This window comes from Dioscorea cayenensis, chromosome 4, assembly GCF_009730915.1.
Source record: "Dioscorea cayenensis subsp. rotundata cultivar TDr96_F1 chromosome 4, TDr96_F1_v2_PseudoChromosome.rev07_lg8_w22 25.fasta, whole genome shotgun sequence".
NCBI lineage: Eukaryota > Viridiplantae > Streptophyta > Magnoliopsida > Dioscoreales > Dioscoreaceae > Dioscorea > Dioscorea cayenensis.
In genome coordinates this window covers 5,321,411-5,340,294 of record NC_052474.1, presented here as the reverse complement: position 1 = coordinate 5,340,294, position 18,884 = coordinate 5,321,411, and the positions used below count along the sequence as shown (strand labels likewise).

At 37.4% G+C, this 18,884-nt stretch overlaps 4 protein-coding genes across 6 annotated transcripts; 1 reads left to right on the top strand and 3 right to left on the bottom strand.

Annotated features, from left to right (window-relative positions):
* Position 1: 1 nt before the first annotated feature.
* LOC120258080 (protein CLP1 homolog) lies at positions 2-4,141 on the bottom strand. Of its 2 annotated transcripts, XM_039265426.1 has the most exons (10): positions 3,862-4,141; positions 3,693-3,758; positions 2,679-2,917; positions 2,464-2,581; positions 1,882-1,938; positions 1,455-1,589; positions 1,038-1,267; positions 913-957; positions 787-844; positions 2-79 (listed from the first exon to the last, which is right to left on the bottom strand). In XM_039265426.1, exons 3-10 carry the CDS (start codon positions 2,858-2,860, stop codon positions 53-55), a joined length of 852 nt encoding a protein of 283 aa, XP_039121360.1. In that variant the 5' UTR covers positions 2,861-2,917; positions 3,693-3,758; positions 3,862-4,141; the 3' UTR covers positions 2-52. The 2 variants fall into 2 exon arrangements, with proteins under 2 accessions (XP_039121360.1, XP_039121361.1); XM_039265427.1 differs by lacking the exon at positions 787-844 and having other exon boundaries at positions 22-79.
* A 7,441-nt stretch (positions 4,142-11,582) lies between these two features.
* LOC120257927 lies at positions 11,583-13,039 on the bottom strand. Its single transcript, XM_039265233.1, has 2 exons — positions 12,830-13,039; positions 11,583-12,207 (listed from the first exon to the last, which is right to left on the bottom strand). Exons 1-2 carry the CDS (start codon positions 12,929-12,931, stop codon positions 11,764-11,766), a joined length of 546 nt encoding a protein of 181 aa, XP_039121167.1. The 5' UTR covers positions 12,932-13,039; the 3' UTR covers positions 11,583-11,763.
* A 974-nt stretch (positions 13,040-14,013) lies between these two features.
* Positions 14,014-15,328, top strand: LOC120258514 (WRKY transcription factor 71-like). 2 transcript variants are annotated; one of them, XM_039265956.1, is made up of 3 exons: positions 14,014-14,582; positions 14,686-14,832; positions 15,113-15,328. In XM_039265956.1, exons 1-3 carry the CDS (start codon positions 14,374-14,376, stop codon positions 15,297-15,299), a joined length of 543 nt encoding a protein of 180 aa, XP_039121890.1. In that variant the 5' UTR covers positions 14,014-14,373; the 3' UTR covers positions 15,300-15,328. The 2 variants fall into 2 exon arrangements, with proteins under 2 accessions (XP_039121890.1, XP_039121889.1); XM_039265955.1 differs by having other exon boundaries at positions 14,020-14,582; positions 14,683-14,832.
* An 85-nt stretch (positions 15,329-15,413) lies between these two features.
* Positions 15,414-18,223, bottom strand: LOC120258513 (ras-related protein Rab7-like). The gene is made up of 7 exons (XM_039265954.1): positions 18,127-18,223; positions 17,988-18,014; positions 17,616-17,715; positions 17,374-17,520; positions 16,926-17,006; positions 16,699-16,844; positions 15,414-15,800 (listed from the first exon to the last, which is right to left on the bottom strand). The coding sequence occupies exons 1-7, from the start codon at positions 18,177-18,179 to the stop codon at positions 15,737-15,739; spliced, it is 618 nt and encodes a 205-aa protein (XP_039121888.1). The 5' UTR covers positions 18,180-18,223; the 3' UTR covers positions 15,414-15,736.
* Between the last annotated feature and the right edge of the window lie 661 nt (positions 18,224-18,884).

Genomic DNA, 18,884 nt, shown 5'->3' with positions numbered 1-18,884 from the left:
CCGCGAACTTCGTCTTCAATATTATATTACGGTCTTTCACATATAAACCCCTTTAATATTTTTTATTATTGGCACGTGTCTTGGGAAAAAAAATGAAAAAGCCTCAAAATTTCTGGTAAAGTTGTAAAACCATCATTGGATTAATTTGCGCAGTTATTGGGTTTAAACAAAAAAAAACAGAAACATGGAATTGGTGCTATTTCTAGGTATCATTCACAGATAGAATTCTGCAAAAGTGACAATATTTGATGAATTTGTTCACTTGCTCAGTAAAATTTGTATAAACATAGGGTTTTTAGTGTAAAAATGGAATCACCTTCACAAAAAAATTAACGTACTATATCATGTATATCGAGTTCCTGCAAGTATGAAGTAACATGCCGGAAGAGCAATTTATGAATTAAACATCAGAAAATTTAGCATACATGCCCTCATGTAAGTGCGTCATCTATACCCGTATAAACCTCTCCTATCAAATCTGAAAGATTAGAGAAAAAAAAAGGGAAGAAAGAAGTGAAACTGCCCAAAAACAAAGCAAAAATGTTGGCCACAAAGACATACGTAAGTGTAGGTGTTCTTGAAAGTATTGCACGAATATGATTTTAACAGGGGTGTGTACACATTCTATATTTCTATAGGGGTATATACACAAATTTGACTTCTTCATGATGCAAGTTAAGCAGTGGCGTTCACAAACTATCAATGTACTACAAAAGAGTCCAAAAAATCTCTAACTGTCCAACCATGTCAATGACCTAACTACCAATAGCTTGCTTGGGAGCTCACCGTGGCAAGAAGCAAGATATGTGATCTTCTTCCTGTCGTTGCATCAGCATCAACATAACTGACAGTAATGCAAAGACATTTAACGTGCCAAAAATTAAGAATTAAGAATCATACATGATACAATACCTCACGATGTCGATATCGGTCACATAGACAAATCCGGTTACATTACTGCAATAAACAGGAGTTAGCTATAATAACAATTTGAGGATATGAACATGAAATTATTAGTGTTGCAGAAGAGTATTTACCTAAAGACTAATTGTTCGGGCTCCTTGGCATAGGAAACAGCTAGAACTAGATGGATCAAGTCAAGGTTTATTTTGACAGGGACAACTCGAGCAGGATCTGCTGCAGGTTCTGCACCAAGAGGAAGGGTTACATGAGGAGCTCGTGGACCGCTGCCGATCCAACAGACATCCCTAAAATTTATGGTGTTTGAATATGGGGATAGATCATTTGATATCCCATAGAAGTATTCCTGTGGTATGGTGAAAATCATAAATAAATCAATGTCAACTAAAAACTAAATAAGAAGGTATCAAAGAAGTTCTTGAAAGACTGTTGCATCATATTTGTAAGGAGACATAAATCATGGTTTCATTTTGAGAAAATGAACAGCATATAAAAAAAAAAGAAGAAATAGGGTGCCACAAGCTGCAACTCACCCGAATTCTAGAGTTCCTAGCTTTTTGAGGGACCTTCACTTTTCTCAAAAGCACATCCCCTGATTTCTGAAGTTCCAAAACTTCCACTGTTGGCTTGTGCTGTAGAACATTTTTTAGCGTGATACAGAGTTTCTCCTGCACAAAAGTTTCAGGTTGTATAAAAATAATACAAATGAGTTATCTGAAAAGCTTTTGCATAATTAACTAGCTGTCCTGACACCTAAGAATAAATAATTTAAAGAATGTAATATGAAGATTTCATGCCAACGAAATTAGAATTATCATCCTTCCCAACAATAAAGCAACAATGATGCATTCAGTCCTGGAACTGGACAATATAAATTATAAATAAATTCCCTCACTATAGAAGATATTATGCTGAGGTGGTTAAACCAAGAGAAAAACGAGAAGTTTGTGATTAACTCACCTGCCCCACTACCAAAACTACATTTGGATTGAAAGTATCAATGGCATGAAGAAGCAACTGCAAAGAAAAAAATTACAGAGGAATCAAGAACGCGTAACAAGATCTATATTATGTACATGTTATAGTGTGCAAGGTTGGAAGGTGGAAGTGTTTCAGGTAGAGAGTTATAAAAGAAGTAGATGTAGACTTAAAAAGTGTTTAGCAAAACTTTAGAAAATGATGTATTTGTTCTTTCTTTATCATCTAGTCTTTGAATTTTAATAGAACAATGAGGAAGAAAAAAATTCATGTAGCCAACCCCAAATAGTTGGGACTAACGGCTTCTTCTTCTTGTAGAGTGTACAAGGCTTCAGTGATGGAATGGCCTTCATGAAGAGAGATCAGGTCCACTAGAGAGGGAGAGTAAGCAACTGAATTGGATGTTTCAGGAAGAAGTGGTTTAGATGCATATTCAGCAGAGAGAAGTTATAGACGTTTTCCCACCTCAAAGTGGTAAACATCCCTTGATAAGGAAGGAACTCCCCAATATTTTTAAAAGAAATCAGCATGATTAGTGATTAAGCTACCTAAATGAAGAATTACCTCATACCCAAGATCCGTGACCCATCCCATAGGGTTGATAGCTGTGCCAACAGCTCTAGATTCAGCATTGCTTGATAACTGTCTTTCAAGGGTTCGAGACAATTCCTTGGCAAGTCCTCTGTACAAAATCTGCATTTAGTACTTAAAGCTTCAAATTTGAAGAAATAGTGATGTCCAAATAGATAAAAAGAAAAAAAGTTAAATTTGAATTTTACCTAGATGTATGCCCATAAAAATACACAATTGGCGTCTCTAGAGGAATTCGTTCAACAGCATCTATTGGCATCTCCACTGGAGTAGCAGCAATACGTCCAGGGATAGTGACAGATCTTTGGCCTATATCTAAATCCACAAAAGTTGGCTTCCAAATCTTTTTACAAGCCCAGCTAAGCAGCATCTTGCACACACTACTTTATCCAGAATCTGTAGGACCAATGACAATCACCCGGGGACCCTGAAAACAAAGGAATCATAAGTTAAGAACTTTGACACAAAACAACACCCCCATTAACAACAAAAAATTAACCTATAACACATACCGAAACAAATTGCCTGATAACTATAACATATTATAAACAAAACAAAATTTACAACAATTGAGAAGTATATATTTCATATGCTTATGAATGAGAATGAGAACTTGCCTGAATAACTAAAAGACATCTAGAACAGTTATCTCTGTCATTGTACTATATCAATCCAACCAGAAAATTCAAGGTCTACAGCAAGAGTGGCAATTCCTATTCCTTTCAAACATACTTCTATATATTTCTCAGTGAATCTATCCTAGACTGTTCTTTGTTTCAAGATAAACAGCAGCAAAGGTTAAAAGGCATGATGGATGGGATTTTCCTCACAACGAACATAGCCTTGATGCTTTAAACAGTTTACATTAGAAAACACAGCTTTAGATTCATTCTTTTTTCATAATGCAATCTTTCTGAAAGTCCTTCTACAATATCAGCGATCCAAACAAAAACATGCAGCATCAAATCCATGCACAAAAACTCAAAATTATGGCATAAACTCATGAATTAATTGATAGCTGAGAAGAATCAAAACAGCTGTTGGTGGCTACTTTAGCTCGAACCCTTCTTCTGTCCAGATTATCATGGAATTTCCAATACTTCATCATTGGCATCTAAAACAAACACTAAAAACAAGCAAGTTTATACTCTAAAAGCTCAAAATTAACAAGTCCAAAAGGCACAGATTTCATCTTTATCAACCTCATAAGAAACACAAACATCACTGTTCCCCTCCAGCTCAACCATTGCTCCATTCCAAGTGAAAATCTGGGACACAGTCACACACGCATCAAAGTCCACATCAAAGCGCATATACTAAGCTTAGGTAGGAAAAAGACATAGAAAGGAAGAAGGAAATGGAGCGCAATACTGCAAACTTGACGTAAGGAGGGATGGAGAGCCAGGTCCGGAGGGGCAGCTCAGTGCCGAAGAGAAGCCGGACGCGAATGGGTACGAATCGCTCAACCTCCACCCTCTCAGCTCGCTCTTCTTCCTGATATAGAACTTCCTGCTGAAGGTCTTCACGACCGCCTCCGCCGCCGACGCCGACGATTGACCGGAGTTCATCGCTCAATCGCCGGAGTATCTCAGTGGAAACCTCGCACAAAACTCAACAAAGAAAAGAAGGAATCTCGCCGGCTAGATTAATCAAAAAGACCCTGGCATTTTAAAATATTTATGTAAAACCCCTGATTTACATAAAAGTTAAACTTGTTATTAATATGATTTAGTCCCTGGTTAAGGAGGGAATTACAAGGTGCCGTTTGATGTATTGAGAATCAAATATTACTCCAAAATAGCATACTTTTTTAGTTTTAATTATTATAATAATCAATGTGCACCACAGTCCATTCCCAATTCATTCATTCATTCACTATTTTCATTTAAGGGTCATTGAACAACTTGATTTTCAACATATACTTGCTCTTTCATCTGGATTTTCACAAATATTAAATAGCCCAATGATATAATACAAAAGTACTAAGGTAGAAAACAGATTCAAATTCTTCTTCAAACATTACTATTTCTGCCACTGATGACAAAACAGTAGTTTTATCTCTCAATGATTGCAAAATAGAGAGATTGTTTTAAAAGATTAGTAAGCCACCATAACTAGTGCATCTCTATATTTGGTGTACTTAAATGAGAGCGTTTATCACTTTTTTGTAAGAAAAAAATTAATAACATTAAAAATAATAAAAATTCTAACATCCTTATTAAATATTGGTCGTAATATTTTATAACCCACACACCCTAACAACAATTCATTTATTTATTTATTTTTGATAAAGTCAACAAACGACAAAATAAATTATAAATGAGTACAAAACTCTCACAGGGATCCAAAAAGTGAATTGTGATCTAAGGTTCAAACTCGAAACCTCTCAATCATAAACACTAATAATTACCAGTGGACTAACCACAGTTCCTAACAACTCATTTATATATATATATATATATATATATTCCACAGTGTTAGGTAATAAAAATCCATAAAAAAAAATTAAGCATTTATATTTTGTTTTTTCAAATACAAACTAAAAACTACTTGAATAAAGGATTCAAAATTTTAACAATTAAACTTATCCTGTTGATATATTATTATATATAATTTTCAGTTACGGTTACACCCTCTTAACAATGAAACCATGGTTAAAGTTAAAATAAATAAATAGAGGACCTCTCTCTGAATTTATTAGTCTTAAACCCTTCCAACGCCCTCATATGGTATATCCTAGGGTTTGGTTCTCTTGAAGCACATTGTATGGAAATCCTCTCAAAAGCATCATATTTCACCTAATATTTTTTTGACCTAGGTAACATAAACCTCCTATATACCAGTTAACCACCTCATACTAGCACAAAGTTCTCCGGAATGTCTTCTACTGGCGAACCCCCTCCTCCTCCTTCCTGGGCTGATATTGCCGGAGCCGTTCACAAACGTCCGTTTGGTTCAGCACCGGTTGATGATTCTACTCTGGCGAGACTCAAGGCTACGGTGACTGATTCTGTTAGAGTGGATGCTGAAGTTAAGCAAAAGGCTCACCGGAGATTTAGTCTGGCCCTGTATGGGAAACTCTTTGGAAAATCCCCTCCTTTTGAGACGGTGAAGGCTGCTCTTCTTGGTCTTTGGAAACCATATGGTGTCTTTCACCTTGCTGATATGCCAAACGGATACTTGCTCATCCGGTGTGAGACCGAATCAACTAAGCAGCAACTCCTATTCAATGGTCCTTGGTCGGTCAATGGCTTAACCTTGCAATTGGTTCTGTGGCAACCCTATTTTGAGCCTGCACATACTAAGCTCTCTCGCGCTATGGTCTGGCTTCAACTTCACAACCTTCCGGTTGAGTTCTGGGATGGTGAAACCTTGGAATCCATTACTGAGTCTATTGGAAAACTTTTAAAGGTTGATGAGTTTACTCTATCCCTTGCCAGAGCCCACTTTGCCCGTGTCTGCTTAGAGATCGACTTGTCTCTTCCGTTGAAGAGGGGTTTCTGGTTAGAAGATGGTGACTCTAAAGTGTTTGTTGTGATTCTATATGAGCGGCTTCCTACTTTCTGTTATCGTTGTGGTATTATCGGTCACGGTGCGTCCAGTTGCAGCCGCCGGCCTGGGGTTAATCCGGATGACCAGATGATGGAGGATGCCACAGCTTGCGCTGGAGGCGACCTCTTGGTCCATTCTCGGTCTGGTCCGGAGATCCCTCAGGCCAAGGTGGCAGCTACTCGGACGGCTGAGACACCGACTCATGACATCCCGTCCGAAGAGGTCTCTTCGGAGTTCGGGTCATGGATGATCGCAACCCGCCGGCGGGGTCATGGTCGCGGCCGTGGTGGCGGTGTGGGGTTCTCTTCGGCACGTGTTCCTCACGTGCAACAGGAGGGCAGAGTTCCTGTTCCTCCCACCATCCGATCAGACCCTGAGAGGCACAATTCCAATCTTACTCTCGATAATCGACACGTGGTGGGTAGGGACACGAAGGCTAGGACGCATGGTGGCTTCAAAGCTCGTGGTGGAGGTCGTGGGGGCCTCTCCCTCTTTGCTTCTGACCGTTTGCTGTCTTCTGACAGTCCCAATGCTTTCACTACTGTGGATGTTGATAACATAGATACATCCCTTGCTATGGAGACCAATGTTGCCCCTAGGCCTACTATGGATACTGACATCTCTCTTCATCTGCAGACTAGCGAAGCCACTCCTCTGATTGGACCTGTCGATCGGAAGGGCAAAAAGAAATTAATTGAAACATCGGGGTCTGTGGCAGGTCAGATGCTTGCTTCGGTCCCGTCTTGGAAAAAGGAGATGGCTCGTGGCTCGAGGTCTCTTCTCAACGGTCATGAATCTTCTCTTGTTCTCCTTTCTGGAATCGATGACTCTCCCTCTGAGACTGCTGGAGACTTTGACAAGCATCGAAGGGCCGTTGAGAGCCTTGAGGCTGTTCTCTCTGCGGAGGATGAAGGTTCTGAGTTCTTCGAGGACTCCATGGCTGAGTCCGAGGAGGATGATGATGAGGACTTGGAGATGTTTGATGAGGTGGATGATTCAACCACTCTTGGCCATTTTCAGGATAGCCTGCGGAAGGATTCCTTGGCCCGGAAAGCCAGCAACTCTCAGATGGTTATGCTAAAAAAGGGAAGGCATGGGGACAGTGATGACGGGGATCCTATCCGAATCTCCCGAAACCTCCCCCCCTCTTCTTAATATTCTGCTCTAGCCTTTGTGCTTTCCTTTGTTCTATCAGTTTTTGATGTTATGGTTTGTGGTTCTAGATTTATTATTTGCTTTATGATTAACAAACTTACTATCTTGGGCTGGAATTGCAGGGGCTCGACCGGTAGAGATAAGATTAATAGAATTCGTCGTATTATGAAAGAGAATCACGTGGATTTGTTTGCTCTGGTGGAGTCGAGAGCAAATGAAGACCGGGTTTTTCGTCTTTGTAACCAGTTTGCCAGGGCTTGGAATTGGGTTGCTATTCTGGCCAATGGCTATTCTGGAGGAATTATTGTCTTTTGGCTTAAACATCTTGGCAAAGTTACTCCTGTTGCCCACTCGCATCGTGCTATCCATTTAATCTTTTCTTCTTCTGCAGACCATCCGTGGATAATTTCAGTAGTGTACAATGCCCAACATATCAAGGTCCAACAGCGTCTCTGGAAAGAGTTGTCTTCTGTGTCCAAACTTGACCTCCCCTGGATCGTGTTGGGCGATTTTAATGCTATCACGTCTTCTGCTCATCATCAGGGAAGTAATTTCTCTCATTATGCCAGAAAAGCCTTCTTTTTTACTAAATTCATTTCTGATAATTCCCTTCTTAACGTCAGTTTCTCGGGAGCATCCTTCTCTTGGTGCAATGGCCAGTGTGGTCTCGCGAGACGGTGGGCTCGTCTTGACCGCTGCTTGGTCAATGACATTTGGTTAGCTTGTTCCAACTCTATTCAGCTTAAATATCTTCCTAGGATTTTCTCTGATCATTCGCCCATGCTTATTAGTATTGTGCACTCTAATCATGGCTCTTATAATGTTTTTCGTTTTGAGAACTATTGGTTAGAGCATGCTAACTATATTCTGGAAATCCGTAAGGCTTTATTTTCTGATGCCAACTCTAATCCAATGCATGCTTTCTTTCATGTGTTGGCCCGTGTTAGACGTAGTATCTGTGCTATCAGACATTTTGGTTTGGGGGCTCTTGAAAAGGAAATTAAGTCTATTGAGGTCCAGCTCCAGGCTTTAGATGTCGATGATAGGTTAAGCTCTAGCTTGAATCTGGTTTCTTATAATGAGTTACAAAACAGATACAGAGCTTTGTTGAGACAACATCACAGTCGGTGGGCTCAAAAATCTAGGCTCAATTGGGTTATGAGTGGGGATATGAACTCTTCTTTCTTTCACAGAAACGTCAGAGTTCGTAGACACCATAACACCATTGCGAGCATTTCTGATAATAATGGTGGGTGCTTTTTTGTTCCTGAGCATATTGAGCAAGTGTTTCTTGATTACTTTTCTTCTCTTTGGCAGCTTTCTGATTCCAGAACTACTGAGCTGGTTCTGGAAGCTATCCCCCCTGATCTGCCCACCCTCAGCAATGAGCAACAGAACTCTTTAACTAAACCTGTCACTAAAGACGAGATTTATGCTACCCTTTTATCACTTCCTAATGGTAAATCTCCTAGTCCTGATGGTATGAATGTTGAGTTTTACAAATTTTTCTGGAATGATCTTGAGAAACACCTAGTGCCTGCCATTTTCTATTTTTTTGAGAAGGCTGTGATGCCTGGAGCCTGGGGTAGGACCTTCATTACCTTAATTCCCAAAAGAGAGAACCCTAAATTTGTTTCTGATTTTCACCCGATTTCTTTGTGTAATGTGGCCTACAAGATTGTTACCAAGATTTTGGCTAATCGTCTCAAGAATGTTGTTGATTGTTTGGTTGGTAAAGAACAGTGTGGTTTTGTGCCTGGCCGCTCTCCTGTTGACAATATTATTGCTGTTCAGGAAATGATTCACTCTATTAATCAAGATAGGAGTATCCCCCCTAGGATGATCCTCAAGGTGGATATTGAAAAGGCCTATGACACTATCAATTGGAATATCATTTATGCTACTCTTATCAAAATGAACTTTCCTAGTATTTGGGTCTCTTACATTCGTGCTTGTCTCGAGTCTACCTCCTACTCTATCCTTCTTAATGGTAAACCTTCAGTTTGGTTTTGTCCTCACAGAGGTGTTAGACAAGGAGACCCTTTATCTCCTTACATTTTTATTTTGGTTGCCCAGAATCTCACTGCAATTTTGAATCATGCTAGATTTCTTGGTCTCATTCCTGGTTTTTCCAATAGCCTGACTCACAATTTTAACCACCTCATGTATGCGGATGATCTCATCTTGATTTCCTCGGCGACTAGAAGGGCGGCTAGAAACATTGCTTTTTGCCTTAACCTTTATGCCCACCTTTCTGGTCAAAAGCCCAACCAGGTGAAATCTGAGATTTTCTTTCCCCAATGGTTTAATAAAAGGGTTTCGATCAGAATCTGTAATATCCTTAATTTTAATCAAGGGAAAACTCCTTTCCTTTATTTGGGTGTTCTCATTTCCCCCAAGCGTCTGGCCCTTGCTCAATTTGATTCTATGGTTACTAGGCTTAATCGTGTGGTGGCCAATTGGGGTAAGATTAAATTATCTAAGGCTGGGAAATCAGTTTTAATCAACAACATTCTAATGTCCACTCCCATTTATTACCTTGCTGTTTACCCCATTCCTGATTCTATCTTGGCTAAGATTTCCATGATTGCTAGGAAATTTCTTTGGGCTAATTTTGATCATGGTAGTGGCATGCCCTTGGTGAATTGGGATATTATCACTTCGAGTAGATCTGAGGGGGGTTTAGGTATTCGCAATTTAATCAAGGTCAAGCACTCACTTATGGCTAAGAACCTGTTCAATTTTCTTAATAAGCATGATTCTTTTTGGGTGGATATTGCTCATTTGAAATATGGGGATTTTAATTTTTGGTCCATGAAACCTCCTGCCAATTGCTCTGCTTTCTTCAGAGGTTTGTACTATAATGCCAATGTTCTTAAGCCTTTCCTTTGGATTAATTGCCTCAATCCTGATGTTACCTCTTTCTTATACCACCCGTGGTTATTTGATACCCCTCTGGCTTTTAAACCAGTGTTTCTCAACATGAGTATTAATGTGGATGACCTCCAAATCAGTGATTCGCTTGACAATGGTAGCTGGAATCTGGAGGCCATGAATTGCCTCTTTGGCTTCAACTGGAACTCTCCTGTTATCTCTTTTGGTAGTATTTGCCATGAGACTGATAATCATTGGGTTTGGTTTCCTGCCTCTTGTGGCAACAGGCTCTCATCTAATATCTATAAGTTTCTTAATAAAAATTCTTGGGTGGATCAACAATGGTGTGGTTGGTCTAATATTTGAAAACTCAATATTGCTCCTAAAGCTAAATCTTTTATTTGGATGTTGATGCATGGTAAACTCAAAACATATGACTTTCTTTATTGCCTTAATTTGGGTCCTCCTGATCCCTGTGTGTTTTGTGGTTTAATCTTGGAATCTCCTGACCATCTTTTTAGGCTTTGTAATGTTACTAGTAGAGTTTGGCAGATGGTTGAATCTCTTCTCAACTGTAAGTTTATTTTTTTTTAAATGCTCTGGATCCTGATGAGTGGCTTGATTTCAATGCTCAGGGTAATTCTAAATATTTAGCATCTATTTCTGCTGCTACCCTTTGGCAGATTTGGATTAGCAGGTGTAACTTGATCTTTCGGCATGATTCCCCTGATATTGCAAAAATTGCTAATTTGATCATGATCCATGTTAAAGATTTTTCTACCTGTTCTGCTAACCTTTTGATGCGCAACTACATGATGAACAATCGGCCCCGCCCTGGTTTCTTGGGTGTTTTTTATGCATCTGCGTGGAACAATGCAACAGGTAAGAGTGGGTTGGGTTTCATTGCGTTTGATTCTAATGCTTTGATCTGTTTTGCAGGTTGTTGTTCTGTTCAGCTGGCTGTCAAATTAGAATTGGATATTTAGGCTCTTTGCTGGGCTCTCCAATGTCTTGTGAATGCGAGGGAGAAGTGTTCCAATATTTATTCCAGTTCTGAGGAGTTATGGCGGTTTCTCTTTCTCAAGGATGATCTGCTCTCGTGGCGTCAGTGTGCATCTTCGACAGCTCTCCTCCAGTTGGTCAATTGTCTACATCAGCCTCAGTTTGAAACCATTCCTCATCGCTGGAATCATGCTGCTGCTGTGCTGGCCGTTCGTGGCATGCATGCTCCCCAGTTTTCTTTGTTTCATCGTGGCATGGAGATTCCAAAGTGGCTCATGAAGCTATTAAACCAATCTGGTTTTTCCTTTTGCGGTAGTTGATTCTGTTGTTTTGTTTTTGGTTTTGATTTGTATCTTGCTGGTTTAGCATTTGGTTTGGTGTTTTTATTTGTTTTCAGTTTGTTGTGTCAGTTTGTTTGAACATTTTTGATCTTTAATAAATTAGCCATTATGTGGCTCTTTCCCTAAAAAAAAAAATAAATAAATAAATAAATAGATACCAAGTAAAACTCAATAAATCATGCAATATACATGTTGGCAGTATTTTATCTTCATTTTTAACGTCTAACAACAATATACATGCAACAATCAAAAAAGTCATATGATACATCCGAAAACACATTCAATTTTAAACTTCTCCGGAGGTATACACATGCCAACCAAACTAAAAATTAAGGAAACAAAAGCATGATCACTCAGACTCCTGCAAGCCACCAAGAACAACAGAACCAAGGAACAAGCCGGCAGCACCGGCGGCCAGTGCGGCGGCGATGAGTGCCTGAGCAACCACAAGAGCTGTAGAATCATCAGGAATGATCACAACGGTAGCCAGAGCAGCGACAAGCAACGGCAATGCAATGGAAGCCAATGCCGACGGTGAGGAGCCGGCGACCCGGTCGAGAAGACTTAGAAGGCCAAGCTTTTCAGCCTTAGAAAAAAGTCCGAGTTCTTCAATAGACGAAAGAGTTATGCCCAATTGCTCGGCCTTCGAAAGCAGGCCGGCTTTTTCGACTCCGCTTAACACCTTCTTCTTCTCTAGATTTTTCACTACGTCGAAACTAACTTCTTCTGATCCTTCATAAAAGATACCTGCACCGTACCATTTCTTTGCCCAACTATCATCGTATTTGTTCACCTGTAATGTACCTTGTCTCGTATGATTTGTGGGATTCCATGACTCAGGAAAATATACATATAAATGTTATATGATTAATGCATAATTAATGTAATATGATATCATGCTGCATGATTTGTAGGGTTCAATCCTATGAATCATGAATTCTATGTATAGTTCTATGCACATCTCAGTATTCACTATGGTTCTTTAACAAAAAAAAAGTGAGGTTCTATACTATGGTTGATGAATTCTATATGTACAATTAATAATTCTGTAGAGTATCATCCACCACAGAATTGACAAGGTTTTCTGTAATTTGTTTTTGAGCTCAATTCAGTACATCATATTACATGATTTATGGGATTCATTTTGTGAAACAATCAAGCACAAGAAGGGAGCTCTAAACACAAAGTTTCCTCTATTTTTGTTTTTGATTTAAAATGCAGTCTATGCTATAAAAGAAAGGGTTTTTTTTTTTTTTTTTTTTTTTTTATACATATCAAAATAATAAACTAAGTTCTTCTATAAAAGAAAGGTTGTATGTTCTTGAATTCTATGCTACATCAGAACATGAATTGTATAATATAAAAAAAGAGAAGTTTCTCTTGTATTACTTGTTTTGAGTGTTTGAATGGTTTACCTTTCTCTTGGTGGCCATGGAGATGATGATCCTTGAAGAAGGCCTTGATGGAGAGATGCATGGATGGAAGAGATGTGAAGATGAGGCAGAGATGGCCGCCATTGATGACTTTGCTCTTCTCTTCTCCTCTGTGTTTGTAGCTGTTTCTTCTTTTTCTTTAAAAAAAAAATTCAATTCAATTTTCTGGTTTTTTTAAGAATTGGGGTGTGGTTTAGATTGATCCTTGGTGACACACTCATGTTATTTTCTTATTTTTTTTTTTTAAAAAAATTCAATTTGTTTTAGAGAAAATGACAGATTATTGAGAGGCAGAGAGGAGGGTGAGAATCTGTGGTTTGGATTTCAGCCAATCAGAGAGAAGAAACCTTATCTGTTTGCACTGTAGCCATTGCCACAATCTACTATTTAATTTAAATATCATTCCTTATTAGTTATTACATATATATATATGTATGTAAATGAAATGGATGTTTGGTAATTTTTTGAAAAAAGTTTCTAGAAAGGTAAAAGTCAATAAATAAGCTAGAATAAAAATTTTGTATTCAAAGTAAATAAAAGTAATAATAATTTTCAAACAAGAAAATAAATTTGCACAAATCCATGCAGTATTTGTTTTCCCCCTCCCACTGAAAACAATAGAAAATTTATATCTTGTTCCTTTTCAATGTTTTCGGCACTCTGGAAAATTCATACATCTCAATTTAAATTGAAAACAATGGCCACACATTATAATGACAATTTTATTATTTGAAGCTCCGGAATGAAACACAATGGATATAACTGCAAATTTTAAGATTGAAAAAGTTTAGATAAAGAAATTTATAAGGATAGCCTAATGGTATGATATCAAAGTGTAAGGGGGAGGTCATGGGTTCAAATCTCTCCCCCAACAGTACTGTTCTCCTATACTGTTCATACACTGTTCATCTGGGATTCATATACTATTTTCATACTGTACATCCGGATTTCAGTACTGTTTATATTCATTAAAAAAAGGCGCTTGTCGTCTATTATTCAAAAATTTATAAGGTCTAATGCTGCTGCAAAAACTTTGTAATTGGTCATATCACCTTCACCTGCATAGAATATACTCCCAAAAATTTTAAATTAAAGTTGTTGGGCATATACAAAAAGTAATACCAAAAAAAAAAAAAGTATGCCTACAGAGTGTGATTTTGTGAAGTAAATCTATAAACATGTGCTGAAAAGGGAGAAAGAGAGGGGAAACTCAGTTAAACAAGAGAAATCAAAGATGATTAAAACTATGACTTATAAAGCAGCCGCCATACATAAATCATCAAATTATACCTTCCAAACAAACAAAGCCTACAAATCCGAATCCTGATTCCTGAAGTCAACTTTTAAAATGAACAATGACACTTTGCATGAACCATGCCAGAAACTTCCAAACAATTTGGCAGAAAAATCCTTTGAAGAATTGCATTGGTGTGTGTTATACATGTCTTTGTCTCTCCTCCATATATATATATATATATATATATATGAATGCATATATGAAGGCATTCAGAAGTGTCCTCTAAAGTATGACAGCCATGTTGGAACTGAGTGAGCTCATCATGCCTTTCTACCACCATTCACTGCCATCAGATGTTCATGTTTCTCCCCAGAACCCTAATCTAGCTTCAGGTTTTCCCTTCATGAATACCTACAATCACTTGGCTTCAAATGATGCCAGTTTATTGGAGAATTTGGATATCTTGGCTGAAGGCACAGGAGAATCAAGTGGTTTATTGTATGCTACTGGACTTAGTTTTGTTTTTATAACAAATGGCTTTAATTTCGAGGTTTTTTTGCTTCATTTGTTGGCTTTCTTACACTAAATTTATTGGCAGTAGGAATATTCAGACTCAGAGGATGAGATTGGAGATAGGTGCTGGTCGCCGGATTGGATTCAGAACTAAGTCAGAAGTTGAGAATTTAGATGATGGATACAAATGGAGGAAATATGGGAAGAAGGCGGTGAAGAACAGTCCTAACCCTAGGTGCGAATCCAAGAACAACAAATTTTCCAATTATGCAATTGTCTTTATATGCCACTTGTATTTTGCATCCCATTGAATCATAATTCAAGAAATATATATGCAAGATTATGGAAATTTTGCAGGGTGCACACCTCATGCATGACAGTTCAATGGTATAGATAACCTAACACAAGAATCATCATCTGAAATCATGTTAATCTTCAATAGAAATTCAAATTTCTTTGATTTTCAGAATCAAATAACTGCGACTAATGTGAAAAAAAAACAACAAATATTGCAGAAATTATTACCGATGTTCCAGCCTGGGTTGCACTGTGAAGAAGAGGGTTGAAAGAGACCGTGACGATCCAAGCTTTGTGATCACAACATATGAAGGGGTGCACAACCACCCAAGTCCTAGCCCTGTCTCTTGCGCCTCTCCATTTGAACATATGCCTGCCATGGATCCATTTGCATGGAACAGGTGAAACAAAAACCTATCATATAATTTGTAGGGTTTTCTGCTTACCTTATTGAGGAGATTGGGTGAGTATGTAATAGCCTGCTCAGAATAAAAAAAATCACATCTTGCTCACAGAAGCTTCTCTAACATTTTTCTCATAATTAATTAACAGTAAAATAGTTTGTCATACAGGAAGAATATTGTGAACTTACGAATTTGATGTACATAAGAAAGAGTTACAAAAATGATGTGCAATGAGATGAATGAATAATCTGAGGAAATCAAGACTTCACATTTGAAAGATACAAACACAAGGAACTGACCCCCAATAAAGCATTTGATGGTACATGAGATTTAAATTAACATGATGGAAATGATGGATGAAGAATGAAGAACCAGAACCAATCAACACATCATGTTGGAAAGAAACAAACATCATCTACATAGCAGCAGAAGCTTGTGTCAACAGGAACACCCACTTCTCTGCTCTGCCTCTAAAATAGGTTCCTGAATGTTCCGGAAGTATCTGCAGAATAAGGAATATTGTGAATCAGGATGCGAAAGCCAATACCATTTATATTAAACATATGCTCACGCTTTCAAATTAATTAACTTTTTCATGCCAGGCAAAATTTTAATACCAAGTGAGCATAATTTGCACATGAGTTAATCTATCAAGGTGGAGTTCACCGGAGTATAATGGAGATAAAATAAAGTTCTGGCAACCACTAAGAACACAGATTTCATGCTTGTTGTTCAAATACTATGTCTTGACAATATGCTGATAAAATAAAGTTCTCGCAACCAATAAGCACGTGAATTTCATGCTTGTTGTTCAAATACTATGTTTTGGCAATATGCGGTGTTTGTTGAATGCTTTCAGCAGAATGTCACTTCGCCAAAATATTCAAAGAAATACTCATGTCATTGAAAATTTCTCAGTCACTGGATCATACAGATATTTGGTTTGAGAAGTAATCTCTGCTAGAACTGCATGACATCAGGAATTTTCTAAAATATTGTCAAATAGTCAATTTAGCATCCTGTGGCTTCCACAATTGCTTATCAACTTCCAAAGTATCAAACCAAGAAGACCATTGAGAGCTTTTTCAAAAAAGTTGAAAACCTACAAGGAGTACCGGGTTTTCTAAATTTGGAAAAGGCATGATGACCTACTCAACCCATAAAGTAAAATTCTAAATAAACAGGTATACAACTCTTAAGGGCCTATGAGTTTTCAATATCCTGTTTGATCATAATTAGTCATGCAACAAACATAACAACCCATGAACTAAATGAGTAAGATGTTGACAAGAAGTATCATTGATTATGTATCAGGGCACGAAGCCATTTTTATAAATATGAAGCACAACAATTGCAGAGGGAACATAAACACAAAAATATCATTAGCAGTAGTCACTTACACATCTTGCTCCCGATCATTTTGTAAAGCAAATTTGGCAACACAGAGGAAAGCATCGTCAACATTACAATCCTCCTTTGCTGAGGTTTCAAAATAAGGTATATTGCCCTTGGAAGCACACCACTCGTTTGCTCTTTTCTCAGATATCTAAACAATTAAAATACGTAAGAACAAAATCCCGACAAGAATAAAGAGAACTTTATTTTTTTTTTGGTTGTATATCCTTACCACTCGGCTGTTCCCACCATCTACATCAACCTTGTTTCCCAGGATTACAAATGGAAATGAACTGGGATCCGAAGGACTAGCCTGGATTACCACATATTACTACTCATAAAAACAAAGCAACAGATAGATGGTAGAAAATGATGCATATCCAATACAATCGAAGATAATAAGGGTCAGTAAAAAGTAAAAATAGGAGAAGAAACTCATTAATCGACTAACTTGAATGTCATGTTTTTTACCTTATCTTTTCTTGTAAAACCACAGTTCATTTAGATTAGCAAAGCACAAAGCAGCAAACACTTAAAATTAGAAAAGTAGTGACCAACTTGAATGTCATGTTTTTTACCCTATCTTTTCTTGTAAATCACAGTTCATTTAGATTAGCAAATCACACAGCAGCAAACATTTAAAATTAGAAAAGTAGTTCCCAAATGTATGGGCTATAAACCTGGTGGAGGAATTCCTCATGCCAATTATCAAGATTCTCAAATGACTTGCGAGCATGTACATCATAAACCAGCACACAACAATCCGCTCCTCGGTAAAACGCAACACCGAGACTCTGAAATCTTTCCTGCCCAGCTGTGTCCCATATCTACCAAACCAACAGCTATAATTCATTAAAAAAGAAAAGCTCAAATACAGAAAACAGAACAGATTAATAGGAAAAAAAAAAACAAAAGTGCCCACTTGCAAAGTCACAAGTTTGTCATCAATCTGCAGTTCCTTAGTGACAAAATCAGCACCAATGGTAGCTTTGTACTGTTGGCTGAACTTCTTATGTACGTATCTAAATACTCTATTAAAGGACACCTTCAAAGAAAGAAGAATAAACTATTCTATATTTTTACATGCAAACAAACACATCCAATCACTAATTGAGCAAAAGCCAGCAACTTGCGCTAGAATTTAAAAAAAAAAATAAAAAATAAAAATCTCTAAGACCTAAATAATTCTTCCTTATAGAAAGCACATTCACAAAATCCATTGCATATAACACAAAAGATTAAAACACAATCCACCCAATACTTTCAAAACCAAATCAATGGTTTTTAAGGATACTGATTCATCAACGAGGTCTTGCCAACCCTGAAAGCAAGAACAACCAAATCACAACGACAAAATTAGCAAACACCGTATGTGAGGGATCAAAGGAAAGAAGTAATACAAATCGAAACAGCAAGAGAGAGAGAAAACGAACCCACTGTCGCCTAGCACGATGACTTTGAGCAAGGTCCTCCTTCGAGAAGCCATGCCGTGGAGATCCAGCACAAAGCAAAACAATGGCGAGAGAGAGAGAGAGAGAGAAGGGACCAGAGAAGGCTCTTCCTTTTATATATATACATCGAGGGACTAAATACAAAATAATAACCTATTACGGGCCTAAATGCAAAATAAAACATATTATATCAGATGTATGTGATTGTGTTTTGCATAAAAGCCCTTAATAATTCATTGTTTTGTTATTTAGTCTCTTGCTATACCCCACTTTATCCTATATTTATTATTTTTTCAAGTTTTTTTTTAATGAAATGAAGCACAAAAAGGGGATAAATTTAGTTTCTAAAAAGTTTAATTGTTGTACAGGTCCCTATAATTATGTATTTTCTGTCTTTTAATCCTTGTAAAATTTTTAGGTACAATTAAATTATCATATTCTTGATAATTGTTAAAAAAAGATGATATCTTTCCCTAATAAAAGTCATAATTAAAAAAAATCATATTAATAAAAAAAAATAATTAATTAGGGAGAAATATCACCTTTCTAAAAAGCAAAGGTGATACCTCTCCCTAATTAAGTAATTAACTTAGCTTTTTATGATTAATGCGAATTTTTTTTCTCAAATGAGTATTTGATAGGTTATTATATTGTTTTTAGTTCTTCTTTTTATCCTTGTTATCTTAAATTAAATGGCCACAGTTGATAAAAAAATTATTGTTTTAAAATGAATTATTTAT